This window comes from Cynara cardunculus (genome assembly GCF_001531365.2).
Source record: "Cynara cardunculus var. scolymus isolate 2C chromosome LG 3, CcrdV1, whole genome shotgun sequence".
NCBI lineage: Eukaryota > Viridiplantae > Streptophyta > Magnoliopsida > Asterales > Asteraceae > Cynara > Cynara cardunculus.
Window position 1 is genome coordinate 36,128,604 of NC_037530.1, and position 18,774 is coordinate 36,147,377.

At 33.4% G+C, this 18,774-nt stretch overlaps 2 protein-coding genes across 2 annotated transcripts in view; one reads left to right on the forward strand and one right to left on the reverse strand.

Annotated features, from left to right (window-relative positions):
- Positions 1-850, forward strand: part of LOC112510334 (CASP-like protein 1F1) — a 1,917-nt gene extending 1,067 nt beyond the window's left edge. The window contains exon 3 of the mRNA XM_025115728.1: positions 370-850. Within this exon, the coding sequence (XP_024971496.1) occupies positions 370-591 (222 nt within the window). The 3' untranslated portion in view covers positions 592-850. The remainder of the gene's footprint in view (positions 1-369) is intronic.
- A 5,351-nt stretch (positions 851-6,201) lies between these two features.
- LOC112510452 (vacuolar protein 8) lies at positions 6,202-8,184 on the reverse strand. Its single transcript, XM_025115874.1, has one exon. It carries the CDS (start codon positions 8,154-8,156, stop codon positions 6,492-6,494), a length of 1,665 nt encoding a protein of 554 aa, XP_024971642.1. The 5' UTR covers positions 8,157-8,184; the 3' UTR covers positions 6,202-6,491.
- Between the last annotated feature and the right edge of the window lie 10,590 nt (positions 8,185-18,774).

Sequence of the window (18,774 nt, forward strand, 5' to 3'; positions counted from 1 at the left end):
TATATATATATATATATATATATATATATAAAATAATACATGTTCAAATGAGAACGATAAAAAGTTATATATGTTTGACTAGAATTATAAATGGATGGAACATAACATGTTATGGTTGGTGTAGTAATTAAGTCTTTTTCTTGTTTTGGGTTAGACCGTGTGGGCTTCACGAAAGCATAATTCAAGAAAAAGAAGCAAGAAGTCCCCCATTCCTAAACTCAAAAGAGTTTGTGCCATTTGGAATTTCCAAATTTCCTAAACGGGGAAAACAACATTTTTACATTTTTTCGAGATAAATGTCTATAATGGTAGATACGAGTTGATATCGTTTTCTTGGTATATGCACATATATTATGGTTTTTTTGGTAGATCTTGACGACGTTGTTGGTGGCTGGATGTGGAGCCGCAACTGCTGTTGCTCAAGTGGGCAAGTATGGGAACACCCACGCGGGTTGGATGCCGATTTGTGACAACTTTGGGAAGTTTTGCCACAAAGTTTCGGCTTCTTTGATCTTGGGCTATTTAGCGATGCTTTGTTATCTTCTTCTTACTGTCATCTCTGCAAATAAAGCAAGACAAGTATCGGTATGAAGGAACAAGAAAATTGGAAACAAGATTGCGGCATGTATGACATGTGATGGAATTACTAAAATGTCCCTTGTGGAGATGGGGTACTACTTCTAGTACTAGCTAGCTTTTATATGACTTTGTAAGTTTAGTAAGTTAGGATGTTTTTAAATTAATCTGAACAACTGTTCTGTTTTTATCTGTTTGCAATCCTTAGGTCATTTCTCTCAAAAGACGAGATATATTTCTTCGTTGCCTGTTGCTTTGTATCTAATAGATACTAAAGTAATGGTATCAGTGTTTCTTTATATGACATCACAAAGAAAAGAATGTTCCATTTGAATCAATAACACAACCAAAATGGTTAAATTCAAATTCCGATCCAAAAGAGTGGTGGCCAACATAGACGGACCTAGAGAGGTGGTTAGGTAGCACTTGCCACCGTATTGTTCTTCCGTGGTAAGGTAAAAAAAATAGGTTCGTGAAAGTTGCAACCGTTTTATTTTAGAAGGTACAACCGTTTTATATGGTGCCACTGTATCCAAAAAATTTGGGTCCGTCCCTGGTGGCCAATTCCATATATGAGTGCATGAATATCCTTTAACCTACGACATAGGTGTATTTCAAGAGGTATTCGTCCACCGCTTTATAATAATTATTATTATTTTGTCAAAAAAGGTGGATAAACTTGCCTAATCGGCCATTTTTCGTTTTGACATTCAAATTTAAACCATTTGTTTAATCCAATTCAAAAGTGTTCGTTTTAGCAACTTTGTTCTTGAGATACATAAAAGACTCGAGGCTCGATGACTGATTATGGGTTTGGCCTATCATTTATGTATGGTCAAACACGGTTCGGCTTGGTCTGAGACCGATTGGGACTGGTTATGGCTCAACTGTTCATGACTAGTTACAAGTTTTTCAGAAAAATTAGGTTTGGCATGGTCTAGTCTAGGACCAGTTATGCATAGAGATTGAATTTTTCAATGTAAATTTAAATTATTTAAAGATTTCTACAAACTGTGATACAAGCCTTTCAATACTCAATTTCAAAAATCATAATCATAAAAACTTGTACAACACTTTTGTGTAAGAAGATTTTAGAAAATAGTTGATTTTGGTCGGAATAAGATTTGTGACTAGTTACGAAGGAACGAGACCAATTGTCTGGCTGATGATCACTCTCACTGTTTTTGGTCGAGACCAACCGGTCCAGTTACAAACCAACTTGTTTGGATCGGTTTTTTTTAGCATCTCTAACTAGGATCAGACCACTGGTTACAAAAAGACCCAATTACTAAGGGACTAGTTATAGACTTGGTCCAAAGATCATCAAATATATACAAACCTATGAATGTTTCATTTGTAATGATGGTAATAATAATTCTTGTGTAAAAAGCGCATGATTCTTTGTGTTCGATTATTTTGATCTTGTGCTTGAAAAGATGGGATTTGACAATAAATGGCGAGGGTGGATTGTTGGATGCTTAATGAAATCGACGAGCTCGGTTTTAGTAAATGATTCACCAACAAAAGAATTTGATATCTAAAGGGGGTTGAGACAAGGGGACCTGTTGTCTCCTTTTCTTTTCATTTTGACGATGGAAGGGCTTAACGCGACCATGAATGAGCGATTGAGAAAGACTTGTTTGGGGGAGTGCGAGTTGGTAATAGTCAGTATCATCTTTCTCTCCTTTTTTTTTGTGCGGATGACGCGATCTTTCTTGGGGATTGATCTCTTCAAAATTCTAGGAATGTTATCCGTATTCTTAGAGTTTGTGCCGTTCAATGAGGTAATGGAAGTTGCGACTTTAGTAGGTTGTGCTCATTCGAAATTGCCTTTTTGCTATCTAGGATTACCTGTTCGAGAAAGTATGTCCAAGTCCCAAGTATGGGAAGGTGGTGGTTGATAAGTTCCTTGCCAAACTGTCGAATTGGAAGGTTAAAACCTTGTCTGTGAGGGTGTGTCGTACCCTGCTCAAATCGGTGTTGGGAGTCTCCTGATATACTATATGTCCTTGTTCAAGATGCCATCTTCGATTGTCAATGCTGGAATCCATTCGAAATCGATTCTTTGTGGGAGGTGAGATGGATGATAATAAGATGTCTTGGGTTAAATGAGATAAAAGTACTGCTAGCAAAAAAGATAGGGGTCTTGGCCTGGGAAATTTATTTGCATTTAATAGGGCCTTACTTTTTAAATGGGTGTAGAGATTTAGAGTTGACCAAGAGGCGTTGTAGGTTAAAGTGATTCAATCAATACATGGTGCAAATGGCCGGATTGGATCGATTTTGTCTTCTGTGGGTTCGAACTCAACACGATTAGCGATTTTGAAGGCTTATTTGTTTTTCTCGTGCTCTTTGGCGATGGAGATTTGGAGATAGATTGGTGGATGGTGGCATTTGGATATCCCGGTGTTAGTTCCTATGCTGTTCGGATTACCTGGTTTTCTAATTTGTGGTTGAAGAGTGTGGAGAAACTATGGTTTGAGGCAGTTATTCTCACGGTGCTTCGGTACATATGGGCGTCCGAAATATGACCATTTTTCGCTAGACCAAGCTAAAGGAGGCGGATATCTTTGACAAGATTGTGACTCGTGCATTTTTATGGGTTTCCAACAGGAGTAGCAAGTTTAAGATTAATTGGGTGGGTTGGTTTTATAACCCCTTCCTGGTTATTTCCTATATGTAATTGTTTGTTCTAGCGTCTTACTAGTTTTTTTAATAAAATCTCGCTAATGTTAAAAAAATATGTAAGCTTTGTTGATGAACCTAAATTATAAATTTGGTCGGAGTGATTTGTCAAAAAAACATTTTTTGTCTCTACAGTTTCGAGATCACAAGATGACCATCGTAGTTTTACAAAAACACGTTCGGATTTGCTCCTTTCCTCTAACGACCATTAAAAAAAATTGTTAAAAATGAGAGACTTTTTCGTGCTTTTATCCATTTTTTTGTCTTCTACTCGATCAAAATCAATTTTATAATTTTGGTCCGTGTGATTTTTGATTGGGTAGAAAACAAAATGATTGATAAAATGCTGAAAATGTCTTCATTAGACTAGATGGATGGCTGATATTAGTTTTGACTAATTTGTACTAATATAACAGTTTGTAAATGACGGATCAATAAAACACAGTTTGATACATCTGGTTCCATTAGTCACGGGTGATGATTACTTTATGAATTTGTAATTAACAATTCTAAAAAATCCAAAAACTTTATCAAACTAAAATAAATTAGAAATTTATACATAAATCATCAATAACAAATTGACATTCTTGTTTGATCTTTTACAATGACGAAATGACGACAAAAAAAGAAATTCAATTTCGTTTGTCACAATTTAAGATTTATTAATCACCCAATTATTCTGAAATCTTGTTGATATCTCTGTAGTGACAACTGACAAGATTAATAATAGATCGAAAGATAAAACTATCAGTACAATCGTTGAACATATGGGTTTGTTTGATATCAGGAAATACATTTAACACAAAGAATCAAAACCGAAAATGATTTACCAAATATTCCAAAAGAATTGGAATAATAATGATTGACCAAATATTTCACGATTATTCTATTTTAAATTATAGAAACTTTACTTGTATTATTTAGTTCTGAAACTATTCTATGCCTTGGCACTTATTCATTAAGAAGTTGTTTGGTTGATTTTTCATTAAGTCATGTATGAATAAAATTGTTTAAGTAGATTAATTTGTATGTATAGATTGAATTATTTTTGTTTGATATGGTTTCTTAGTAGATGAAAAGACCATGTTTTCTAACTGAGAGGGACATGTTTGGAAAAACTTGGCGTTCTGTACAAACTCCTAGAAATTTACAGAATAAGGGGCCGTTTACCAAACACTTACCCGGTAAGTGCTTACCGGTAAAATTTAACACTATTATTTACGTACCGGGTAAAATTTTAGCCCACCAAAACGACATTGTATGCAACAATTTACCTGGTAAGCACTTACCGGGTAAGATTCATATCCTTATCTCGCTCTTACAGGGTAAGATTTTTGGTCCTTACCATATTCATCCAGTGAGGTAACATGACTTGGTAAGCACTTATCCGGGTAAGTGTTTGATAAATGGCCCCTAAAAGGTGTTACCCGGTAAGAAGGATGCTATTTACAAACACACTCCGACTCCAATATGCAGACCCAGTAAGGAAGGGGATGTTTTCTTATACAGTCGGTGTTTTAGCCCGTGCTTACCCAGACAGTTGGTAAACAACCATTTTCAGTCGACGCTTACCCTGTCCACACTTTTACTCGGTTAACGCTTATGAAATGTGTATTTGGTAAAAACGGTCCTTCGTCTATATTATTATGTGCCATCTAAGAAAGAAAAGAGTCATTTGCAGTTCTGCACATGCATTTGTCCTCACCAAAACTCTGAAAGAAATCAATGAATTGATCATAAAAAAACAAGCAAGCAACAGAACATTAGAAGACAAGATCCACCCCTCTGCCTTAACTCACTTCAAATCTCAGATTACTTAACGATATTGTGAGCAACAAGACCAACCTTATTCTACGTTTCTAGTTCATCTTCAGCGAAATGAAAGCCTATGATAATGTAAGATTGTTTTGTACAACATAATAATGCATAAAGTACCAATTCATGTAGGTCCTTATTTGTTGGGAAGAATAGAACAAAGGCACATGGTCTTGAGCCGACAATCATTGAAGCCAAGGAGGACACTATACATCTGTAAATTGACACTTTGATCAACAAAATTGGGAAATTATTAATGATGAATTTCCACATCGTTACCAACCCTTTACAGGGATATTCATAATGAATAAAACTTCAAGAGCTCAAGAAACTTTTTCCAACCATAATGTGCAAGTAAAGCCAATAGGTCAACTCTAAAGGGAAAGCTCCTTCTACCTTCACTAAAGTAATCAACTTTTGTATCACAGTTTTCAAAGGGTATCATACGCATATAGACTTTAAGGGCATCGTGGTCTAACCGTCGAGGTGAAGAGAGTCGTTCTCATGATATATTTCAGGGATCAATTGTGACCAAGCATTCCCACATCAGTAAACAATCTATTATCAGCACAAAAGATATTATCATAGAAAATCTTGACATATTGAGCTGCCATTAAAGAAAATAATTGTAAAGCAATAATGCCAGCAAATGAAAGAGATAGTTAAGGAACCTGTTGGCACACAAATAACTTTAAGTATATATCAAGTAATATGAATGTTATGCAATTATAGAATGTGCTTTATTGGATTTCCAGTTCAAAACTAGTTGTTAAATGCAAGTTGAGCACGAAAACGTATTCGCATAATAATGTTTTTTTTTTATTAACATGGATATCCAATCCGCTAAGTGAGCTGACTAATCTCAGGGCGACCACCAGCCCGGAGTCACCGCATTTGAACCTCCGTGGCCACAACGGAATTTTTGTTCCTTTTGGATTTGAACCTGGGACCTGACACTTTTGACTTTTGGAGCCAAGCGCAAACCAATCAGGCATCACCCTTGTGGTTTAATAATGTTATTAATACGGGCAGTTGGAACATGTATATAAAACACTTAAAAACAAGTGTAACACAACCCACAAACAGAAAATTAAAAAGTTAGTAAGTATAGAAGATAAAGAAATGAGGAGAAAGTCAATTGCAATTGATAATATTTATTGAATTATTGAGTTTTTGGTGGAAAAGATTACAATTTTAATTCAAGTTAGGCCACCAAACGAAGCTTTTAAGGATTATCTAAAGACAAATATATCTCAGCAGACTTTAGACTAATAAGAAAGCATTGACTTCTCAACTAAGATCACTACCAAGAAAGTTATGAACAATGGCAAAGGAACTACAAACAGCAAAAACAAACAAGATACACAAGTAGTGTAATACATACAGATTTTTGAGAAGGATGGATTATATCATCTTTAAGGCCTTGTGAAAACACCCCATAGCTTTCCACGACCGATGGTCTCCTGTAACTTCTTTGCACCTTCAACCTCCATTTCTACAAGCTTTTGTAAATACAACAAAGCACCTGAATTGACCATCTGTTTGCAGCAATTCTTCGAATGGCTTAGAGACAATAAAATTGAAACAGGGTATTTCTTATCTAAATTTGGTATGGAAGGATCTAAGAGCTGAACTGCATTCACTATCCCTCTTTCTTCCTTTCTGTAAATTCTTCGGTTTCCTGTATAAATCATGATTGTTGATAATGCCTTTGCGGCTGATTGTTTCTCCTCGATTGCTTTGCCCTCCAACATTGCTATCAATGGTGGAATACACCCATATTCGCCCAACTCTTTTCTGGCTTTCGTGTTACATCCTAGCCGGTAAATTGCCTTTGCAGACTGGATTCTCACTCCTAATACTCCACAGTTCAACACATTGATAATTCGCGGCAGGAACTCATCAGAAATAATGGGTTCCACCAGCCGTGGATCAGATGCCAAGTTTTTTAAGAATTCAACTGCCACCTCTAAGCTCCGAACAGCAGGAGCAGAATCCCAGAAAGTTTTTAAACTATCGAACGCACCTTTTCGAACAATTAACACTTTAAGATTATCATCTTCCCTAACCAGGTTACTCAAACAAGCAATCGAATATTCTTGCGCCAAAACTGTTCCGGAGCTAGCGAGCGTTAGAAGTACCGAAATTGCGTCTTCTTCGATAAAATTCTCTCTGGTATCAGAGAAACCAGCTAAATTTCGGAGTACGCCGGCGGCGATGGCTTGTGAGCTCGGAGTGCCAGCCAGGCAAATCTCCAACAGCGATGAAATCCCACCTCTTGACCCAATTGCCCTTGCGTTTTCTTTGGAATGGGATAGAGCCTGAAGAGCAATACAGGCCTTTTCTTTGGCGAACCCGCTACCGGCTTCGAGAATCCGGAGGAGATGATGGAGCAACAATAGACCTTCCGCGATTAAAACGTGTTTGCTCGAATCAACTGTTGAAACCCTAGCGATGGCCGTCACTGTTTTTTCTTTAATCTCCGATGTGGAGCTGGAATCCAGTAGGCGCACGAGCACGGGAACCACTCCCTGGGCCACAGCGATCAACACGTTTTTATCGTCTTCTTGGAGCAACCCAAGGAGCGAGTCAAGAGCCGAGTTTCTCGACTCGGTCGAACCGATCTGCAACCGAGTTATCAAATTCCTCGACTCGACTCGTATCGACTCCCTCTTTGAAACAGTGGCGGAGCTGGTGGACACAACGCCGTCGTGGAGGACGCCGCTTTTAATCAAGACCTCGCAATCCTTAATGTGACTATCCATTTTCGCTGAGATCGAATCGATGTCGTTTTGTGTCTTGAGCTTGCCGCCAGGAAGGTTGGCGCTGTGGCAGGTGAGTGACAAAGAAAGAGCTTGGGATAGGGTTTGAGAGAGGGAGCGGAGGATATCGACGGAGAGAGAGTTGGAAGGAAAGTCAGAGAGGTCGGAAAGTTGGATTTTGAGGTCGGAGAGCTTGGTTCCGATGATAGACCATTTTCCTTTGAAGGAGAGTGTTTGAGGGATTGAATCGAGTAGAGACTGAAGGAGTTGCAGGTTAGAAGCTTCGACGACGTCGGCCTCACTTTCCGACAGCTTCATCGCCGGCGGCGTCTTGGTCCTTGCAAAGACAGTTTGTTGAAGAAAAGAGGAGAGATATGACTACGCCAAAATTTCATGTTAATAATAGAGTTCGTTGATCGATGAACAGAATCACCCAAGCGCGCGTAAAACGCACGCGTTCTTTCAAACACAGGTCAAAAGTACGACCACGTCCGATAACTCTACAACCGACGCTGTGTTATCGATTTCTTTTTACGAAGGAAAAAGGGAAAATATTTCCTTTCCTTTTTGCTCTCAAAAATATAAATAAAAAAGGTTTACTTTGTTTTTCCTTTTAAAAATCCGAGAACAGAATACAAAAGTATCTTAGGGGTTGTTTGACAATTGTTGAATGGTTTGATACAGAATGTTTAAGAGTATTAAATGCAGAATGATTAATAGACTCTTATTATATAATGCAAAATGAAATATAATTGTTTGGTAATTATGTACAATGAAATTAGTGATCTTTATTTTTAAGAGAGATCCAATATACAAAATCATTCAGAGGGTTTCGGAACCATTAAGAGGCAGACTTTTTTCTTGTCAAACAAAATTCACCTCTTAACGATTCAAGTTTTGTCTTTTAATGGAACTATTAATAGGTAAACAAACAACCCCTTAAATGCAACGTTTTTATTAACAAAAAGTGAAGTGACTTGTATGAACTATCATTATATAAATTTTTTATCATGAAGTCTATGAGAAATGACATTTTCCTAGTTTTTTATTTTATTTTCTTGACTTTTTAATTATTATTAATGCTGAAAAAATCAATGGGACCCATAAAAACGAGATTCTTGTAAGAACTATTATAGTAGACTTTTAAGAGAGTTCTTAATTTGATGAGTTGAAGATGATGCAATAACAAAAAGTGTAAAAAAATGTTCTTATAAGAATCTCCATTGAAGATGCTCTAAAAGTACATCTCGGTTTTGAGTTGTTTGTTGTTTTTAGTTACAAGATTGGCAACTGGTATATAAATGATTTTTTAAAACTGAGAATCAAAACTTAAAATCTCTCTCTCTCTCTCTCTTTATATATATATATATATATATATATATATATATATATATATATATATATATATATATATATAGACTTGGGATCATGTGAGACCAATAATTTTTCGTGAGACCCGTTAGACCAATTTTCAACCCTTAGATTAGATTTACAATCGTCAGATCTGAACATTCATAAACGTCACGAGACTTCTCAATAATTACAAAATTGTCACCGTATAACTTTAGACCGTTAGATCATATGTTTATAAAGTTGATTAATGAACATAAATTGGTCTTACGGGTCTCATGAAAAACCCTTGGTCTCACGTGAACCCAACCCTATATATATATATATATATATATATATATTGAACTTTAACAGATTTTTTATTTTAGAGAATTTCAACATCTGCTATATTATTAAAATATTCAAGAAAAACAGTTTTGGTACATATTAAAAAATCATTTATATAAAATAATAATAATCCAATCTTATGGGTGAGAATTCATAAAATAAAAATAAAAAAAAAATCTTTCTCTACACAGTAAGTTTTAAAGGATCCTCTAAACTTTGGGTTTTCTCTATTTTAAAGAAGAGTATATAAATTTTGTTAGAGGATAATAAAGAATAAAAATATTGTTTTCTCTAATTTAAAGAGACAACTGAAAATGCTTATCTATATTATATTATAAAGCATTTTATAAAACTCTTAAAGACCATCTTTTATATATGAAATATTGTTTATTGATGCATATTACTTCAAATTTAAAATTACAAATAAATTGTGCGTAAATACAACTTATTAAGTTTCATGTTTGAATTTGTGTAACTGTAGATAAGTATAATCAAATACATGATAAATTTTTTATTTTAAATATAAAATCTAAGATATAATCAAGATAATTATTGAATTCTAACAGAATAATTATTTATTATCTTTATAGAAATTATATTATTAAACCAAAAGATAAATTACTTCTTAATTAAGCCTAAATTAAATTATAATCAAAAATTAAATTAAAGAAATTATATAAAAAAATGAGAACTTTTATGTTTTTTAAAAATTTTATGTTATTTTTAAATTTATATTTTATTAAGAAAAACATTATTACTTCATCAAACCACATAAATTCGTATTATAACATTGACAGAGACCAAAAAATTAAAATGAAACATTGAAATTCAGATATATCTCGTTGTATTGCGTAAATACCCTTCTAGTATCAATTAAATTATCTATCATACAACTATACATATTTATTTAAATTATTTCTTGTACAAAAAATCATATACATCAACATGTGTGTTTTTTTTATTATATTTTCATAAACTTCAATCTAACATAAAGTGTTCAAATAACATCTTTTATTTATTTATATGAATCGGTCAAAAGCCAAACAAGATTACGAGGCACGAACCATGTACTTGTATTACAGGTCATTTTTACGTCTTTTATATTTAACAAACAGATGAGAATAACTATTACTGTTTTTTTTTTTTTTTTGATAAACTTTATTAAGTCGTATCTCTATCTGTTAATATGATAGATGGGTCACGTTAAGAAAAAGGTGTATGTGCCTCGTGTTGACTTAGACACCGACATATGTTATAAAGGACAAATATAATACGCCAACGATTGACTTGGTTAGGTTGACTGGATCAAATTCAGATTAGATATATATTATTACGTCTTTTATATTTAATGAAAAGATGAAATTAATTATTATTGAATTTTTATTTTGATAAAATTTATTAAGCCATCTCTCGTTTGGGGTTATTTGGCAGTTGCTGAATGTTTAGATGCAAAATGATTAAGAGGCTCTCATGATATAGTACGAAATGAAATATAATTGTTTATAATAAAATTAGGGCACTGAATGGTTAAGGAAGACCCATAATACATAATCATTCAGAGGGTTTTAAAAATATTAAGAGGCAGACTATTTTTTGCCACACAATATTCACCTCTTAACGATTTAGAAGCTGCTTCTTAATAAAACTATTAAGAGGTAAACAAACAACCCCTTGGTTAATACAAGAGAGGGTTCGGGGTAAAAAAAAAAAGTTGTATGCGTCCCATCTCCCGTGTTGGGTTTGATATCGAACTTATCAAGCGCAAATCTAATACGTCAACAATTGACTTGGTTTACTTGACTCGATCAAATTCATATCAGATATATATTTTGAAAGTGCAACTCGTTACACCTTTCTAAGTGAAATATTACAACATACTGCTTATTATCTTATATTTTCATAGCAATAATGATTTGATTGCAACATAAACTTAAGTACGTAAATGTAAAAATAAAGAACATGACCTTTAAAGGTTTTTATTTCTCTAACAACTTTGAAAAAAAATCATGGAAGAAATAGCATATCGACATATGAATGTGATCTAGTGGTATGCACGTGTATATCTTGAAAAAAAAAAATCTATCCTGTAATGGAGAAATTACCATGCTTATAAAAATTGGCATCGTAATCCATATTCATTTTGGAATTCTTGAATCTGTAACTAAGAAACAAACATTTTTTTTATTAACCTGGATATCCAACCCGCTATGCAAGTCGAGAAATCCCAAGACGACTACATGCTTTGCATATAGCCCAGAGTCACGACATTTGAACCTCCATGGCCACAAGGGGGTTTTTATTCATCCTTGGATTTGAACATGAGACCTCCATGTACTTTTGACCTTTGGAGCCAAGCTCCAACCAACCAGGCACCACCCTTTTCGATCTTCAACTAATAAACATAAATCATAAAAAAAATGATGAAATATGAACTTAAGTCTATCAGGATCTGCCTGTTATATATCTCTTGAGGAAAAAAATTAAATTATGTTAAAAAAAATTACCGCTATATAGCCGGCTTGATAGGTGCATCTCTCGTGTTATATGTGACATAAGGCCGGCCGTGATGAATACGACCTATAAATGGTGAATTGTGAGTCATACGTTTATAGGCATATATTTTTGTCGTCCATGATGGTTTTGTAAACAATTGGTTTTTAGCGTTTAGAAATGGACACATGAAAGTGATAGACATATTTGATATTCATAAAGTAGTGGTCCCATAAATATTGTTTTTTTTTTTTTTCTCTATCTACTAAGTCTAACGTTTCATATATCTAAAAGAGATTTTTTAGACGGGTTTGTCCCAAAAAAGAAGAAGAAAGCTTTATACTCAATTACGACCGTATGTTTCTGATACAAGATGTGGATTTAGAGCAGTGTAGAAATAGAAAAACTCATGATAACAAAATAAGACAATTAAACATATTATTGACATAACATTAAAAAAAATTAACAGTAAATTAAGATTTAGAACTTATTTAAGCACAAGAAAATCCTGAACTAAATATAATTCATCCAACAGTCAAAGTTTTAATAATTGTTTTCATATGGACTCGTTTACGAGGGTTTCAAAATATGCTATCAGATATTTTTAAGAGGGTCGTCCCTTATCACGTTAAATGTGAGATTTTGAATACGACCCTCAAATTTTTTGAACCCAATGTGTTCAATTAAATTTTATCGTTAATATGTCGGTAATTTAATCAAAATATTTTTTAATTTGAAAAATCACCAACGGAATATATTTATTTTTATTTAAAATAAATTTTATCAGTAATTTTTTTTTATTTGAGAAATCATATATAAAAAAATTTATTTTTAATTAAAATAAATATAAGTATTTTTTTTGATATATTTGTTTCATTTTATAGATATAAATAATTTTTTGGTTCAAAAAATGTTTAAAAACTTAATTGTTCAAAATATGAAAGTTAATGGCTTTTTCTCAGACTATTTTCTTTATTTTATCATATTAATCAGTTTTATAGGTAATAAGAATGTATCCAATATATTTTAAAAAGTTCAAAAAATTATTTAACAAATTTTGAAATACACAAAAACTTTTTTATTTAAAAAAATTATCCAAAAACTTAATAATATCAAAAATCAAAGTTCATTTAAAAAAAAAGGAAGTAATAATTGCAAGTTTTGGAGAAGAGAAAGATGAAAGGCGTGGTGAAGACTCGCTATGACATGACGTTTGGCTAGCGGTGCTGGCTGGCTGGCTGGCTGGCTGGGGAAGTGAGCCGGCAATAGTAACTTGCATGACCTGCCATACCTCCATTCAACTTCGTCAATCATTTGCCCCGGTTAAGGATTTTAGAAATCTTGTCCATTTTAAAAAGAAAAATTAATTAAAGAAAATGCTATTTATATCTTATAGAAGTTAAAATCATATCAATTCATATTTTCTAATTGAAATTAAAATAATTAAATATGGTTATAATTAATTATTTAACTTATTTTATATCTCCTTACTTTTTTATTTTACATATTTATTATATTAATATTATATAATCGTATATTAATTAAAATACATTAAAAAATATCTATTTATTTATATAAATTATATCATTATAATCATCTCAATCGAACATATCCGATTATGGTGATGGGTTATGCATGTGGAGAATAGGGAGGAGGGTGGAGGGGAAAGGAGGGATTTCACGAGGAGGAAAACGGTGAAGGACGTGGCTGTTTGTGTTTAATTTCACTGGATGTACAGGGACGGTCGGAGTTGGGATGTGTATCACAGGGATGATGACATATAATATATTTGTGTGTGCATGCATGTGTGCACGCATGTGCATGCATACATGTGTGATCTAATTAAAAATAAAGAGAAACAGTTCGAGAAGGTTCAATTATCCGAAAGTAGCCGAAAACATCACTAGCTTACCTCTGACCCAAGAAGCATGGAGCACGTGGAATCCCGTGACCACGAACAAATTTTCTTGGTTAACAATAATTGTAAATAATTTATATTAGAATTAGTTATAGTTTTGGTACCTGTGATTAAAAATAAAAAAATAAGAGGGTAAAAGACAAAAATACCCTCAAACTTAACTAGGTTAATATAATCTTTTTTATTCTGTCAGAGAGAGGGACTCAGACGTGCATTTTCGCATACCACAAGTATTGGGAGTGTAGTAAACGAATTTTAGAGGCCTTACTCAAACAAACCGCACCCCATAGTGACCAAGAATGTAATTTACCCTATAAAATATATGTTTTGTATAATATTTGGTATTATAAAATAAAATAATATAATTTTATTACCCAACAACCCATCGTTTGTCTTCCCTAACACCGAGAAGCCCACCAGCAATCACGACCCCTTCCTTTCCCCCTCCCCTTTTCATCGTTGAAGTGAATAACTAAGGGTGTTCATCGGTTGAAATCCAATTATTTAGATGAATCCAATCCACTCGAATCATCCATTAGATGTTTAGATTTCGTCATCTGATCCAATCTGACTAACATTGGACATCCGATGTGATCCAATCTAATGGATGATTGGATATTGTATTGATTCCATCCATTAGATATTACTATTGGTTAACCATTTAATCGAATTGAATTCAACCACTAAATTGATCTAATTTTCTACCAGTCAATCCACTGTTTGAACCAATTATTCATATATTTTCTTAAGTTATTAAAAATACAATATATATATATATATATATATATACATACATATCGATCATGAAACAATATCGTAAAATGTTTACAATTATACATACTTATTAATTGGATATTAGTTAGATAATCACTGGATTGTATCAGTTCAGTTTTATTGGATGTTGGACTGTCATTGAAGAACTGACCGATCCTAAGTTGGTTGTTAAAATTTTTATGTTGCCTCATTTTTACGCTAACTTGGATAAGATCATATGACAGTTTTTATGATTAAAGATTGTCAATAACCCAAGCCTATAAAATAAAGATTAATCCTATCAAATTTCACTACCTTTTCAATTTCTACTTCCCCATTTCTATAGATTTGATGTTCACGGAGATCGAAGGATTTGTTGTGTCCTTCATCCAAGATTAGACAATCCTGGGGGCAAATTAGCCTTAACACAACAACAAATAGTGGAGGCTAATATTATCCTAAGACAGTGATTCCAAATCATATCCTGATCTTGTTTGTCTCTCGTTTTTTAGTAGTAAATTTCTAACTTGAACAACTTTGTGTAGGTTTATGTATGAGAAGATGAATAATTGGAAGCAAAACCAAGATCATATATGCAGTGCGAACATCCTACTGTAAAATTTTAGAATTAGACTGAGAGAGAATAAATTATTACGTTACTTGAAGTTTGAGCACATATCTCGTTGCAAGTGCTTCCTCCTGGGACAGATAAAGGGGGTGTCACCTGGAAGGAAAGGGGTGGAAAAGATCAATGATTAGAAGACAATGGTTGAGGCCTAAAACAAGACTCAAGAGTGACGGCAACACATAGAGGAAATAGATGGTCTCAAGTCCCCAACCGGGATGTTTTCGGAGGTGGTCAGAGATAGCAATCGAAGACGAAGGGAGGTCAGGACAGTGATCGGTGTTGGTGAGGACAACGTGACAAAGGGGGTCGGGGTGGGGTCTATTACTGAAAACGATAAAAATATAACGACATATTATTTCTCATTTAATTGAATTAAAAAGAAAAAAAGTAACTAATGCTAGCAGAAGGGACTAAAACTAGTCTGATTTCATATAAGTTAAAGACAGATTTGTAATAAAATGAAGATTAAGGACCTATATCATTAACATGATAATAAGTCAGGGACCGAAACTGAAATTTAATATTGATTATTTTATTTTATTGAAGTTTTTGGTCTTTAGAGAAAGGGAAAAAGAGAAGGTGATTGGTTAATTAGGTGGTGATAGACATAACATAGTTGATAGTTTCCAGTCCTTTTCTGGGGTATTTTAACCTCACGGCACGCAACCCATCTGCCAAACAGTAACAACTTCCGGTAAAAAAGTAAAATTTTGTATTTACAGATCTTACCAAAAAAAATTGTAATTTTTTTTAATTAATGACCGTGTTTTGAGTTAATTTATGGGTCATTTACCAAACATATATCCAAGTAGGTGTTTATCAAATCATGTTACTTTACCGGATGAATATGGTAAGGAACAAAAGTCTTACCCGGTAAGAACGAGAGAAAGACCATGAATCTTACCTGGTAGGTGAGGGCGACGCCTCTTACCACGGTAAAGCGCTTACCAGCTAACTTGTTGCATAGGATGTTGTTTTGGTGGACTAAAATCTTACCCGGTACGTAAATAATAATGTTAAATTTTACCGATAGACACTTATCGAATAAGTGTTTGGTAAACGGCCCCTTATGCAAACATAGATTAATTCTATGTTTTCGTTACCGTCTTCACTGGGGAATATGATCATATCTCTGTCTGTAACAGAGAATCGTGGATTTTATTTTTGTTTATGTGAGATATTTTAAATCAAATGTGTTGAACACCATATTCGATCTAAAATGGTCTGTGTTTAAACTTCTCGTATTTACAAAACTTTATTTTATGGAGTATCAAATATTCGTACGTGAATAAAATCATAACATCATACGTAATTGTTTGATCGGATGTTTTCGGCTCCTCATGTTTTTTGTCTAAAAAAAGTAAGACAAATCAGAAAAATGCATGTAAGAAGAAATGTCAAAATACACTTTGTAAATTTAAAAGATATTAAATTTAATCATTTACAAATAAATATGTTTAATAATAAATATATAGTTTATTTAATATACGGGGATGGGGTGGGTCGAGGATCACATTACCCGACCCGTTCTCATCCTCGGTTTTTAACTTTTAGGGGTCATGGTCTCCAGTTCTGCAAGGAATCACCGGCTCCGTAATCGATAGATCTTGTAGCTCCTACAATGTAGCACGATTAATTCCGGGTGTATACTTGCACAAACTAATAGATTTTATAACTATTAATGATGTTGTGTTGTCAATTTATATGGTAATTTTGTATTATTTAAAAAATATCACATCAAAATCAACCGATATCATGTAAGTTGAAAACTTGTTTATTATTTTAAACGGCTATTTTTTATAGTTTTTTTTTTCCAACTTGTAGAAAGATGTTTTTGCTTTACATAATGGTTTGAAGGATGTTACAACGGTGATATATATATATATATACGGTGAATGTTAAAATATGAACGTCCTTATTTTACGAAAGCACGAGAATAATCTCAGCACATGAAATAATACAAGTGAAGGGACCTGGTGGTGTGCGGACGAGTAGGCAAATGATCTTTTTTGTGTTCCTAAGTTTTGACAAAACTTTCCTCTATCTTTGTACACATAGGGGATAGCTATTTTATAATCCCAATCATCAGTAAACAAACCAATTAATTGAGATATTTATAGAAAAAATTTGACAATTTATTTAATTATGATTTGGATATTTATAAAAAATTATTAAAATTCATTTATTATGATCAACAATTTATATTAGAAAACAATCAAAATATTTATTGAATCATATATTCATTAGACTAGATAAATGGATGAGATTGATTTTCATGGCTTGTATTAATGGTCACATTTGTAAATGAAACAACCTCTCTCTCTCTCTCGCTCTCTATATACCTATATATACACACACCCCCCCCCTATATATAAAGTTGGATTCACGTGAGACCAACATGTTTTCATGAGATCCGTGAGACACTTTTTTACACTTGAAACTTTACACCAAAACGCTGTAAAGGTAAAAGAAAACCGAACCTTCACAACAAAAACACTGTGAATGTTACTTTCACAATGTTTTGCTGTGAAGTTTCAAATGTAAAAAAGTGGTTTCACATTTCTCATGAAAATAAACTGGTCTCACATGATCCCAAATCTATATATATTATACAACACCCGCATGATCATATTTCTTTCTTTCCTCTTTGAAAAATAATTTAGATGGCAAAAGTTCACATGAAATAGGCCAAAGTTATGTAGCCCACATCAGACCCAATAGCCCAGACCAAATCTACAGTCTACATGTACTCTTAGTCCAGCCCAGGCCCAATCTGTGACTTTTTGTATTATCAAATTTATCTACAATCAATTATTCTAATTCTTACTCATTTATTATCAATATTTAATCAAATACAAATCACAGAATTACTGGTTTAATTATTAAATTTGAGGGACAAAAACCAAAGTTTTCCCAAACCACAAGACCAATTTTTGCAATTTATTCTACTTTAAATAAATCATTTTTCATAAAAACAGATTAGTAAAAGACGCCTTTGAAAAACGTCCGATGTGGCGCGTTGTCATTAGTTCCTTTTTTTAGTGTTTAATTTAGGGACCGTTTATCCTAAGCACTTACCCGATAAGCACTTACCGGTAAAATTCAACTCTATCGCTTACTTACCAGATAAGATTTTATTCACTAAAACGCCTCGTATGCAACAATTTATCATGGTAATCACTAACCATGATTAAAGTCATAGTCCTTACTCACCGGGTAAGATTCTCGATTCTTGCCTTCGCTCTTACCGGGTAAGATTATCAGCCCTTGCCATATTCATCCGGTAAAATAAAATGACTTGGTAAGCGCTCACCCGGGTAAACGTTTGGTAAACGACATCTTAGTTATTTCTCTCTAAAATCCCAAACACCCCCTTAGTCACATTTTATATAATTATTTGAAAATATTTATTATATAATATTTTGCATCTTTGTTATTCCATGAGAATGAGGGTCCCCAACTTGAATGCA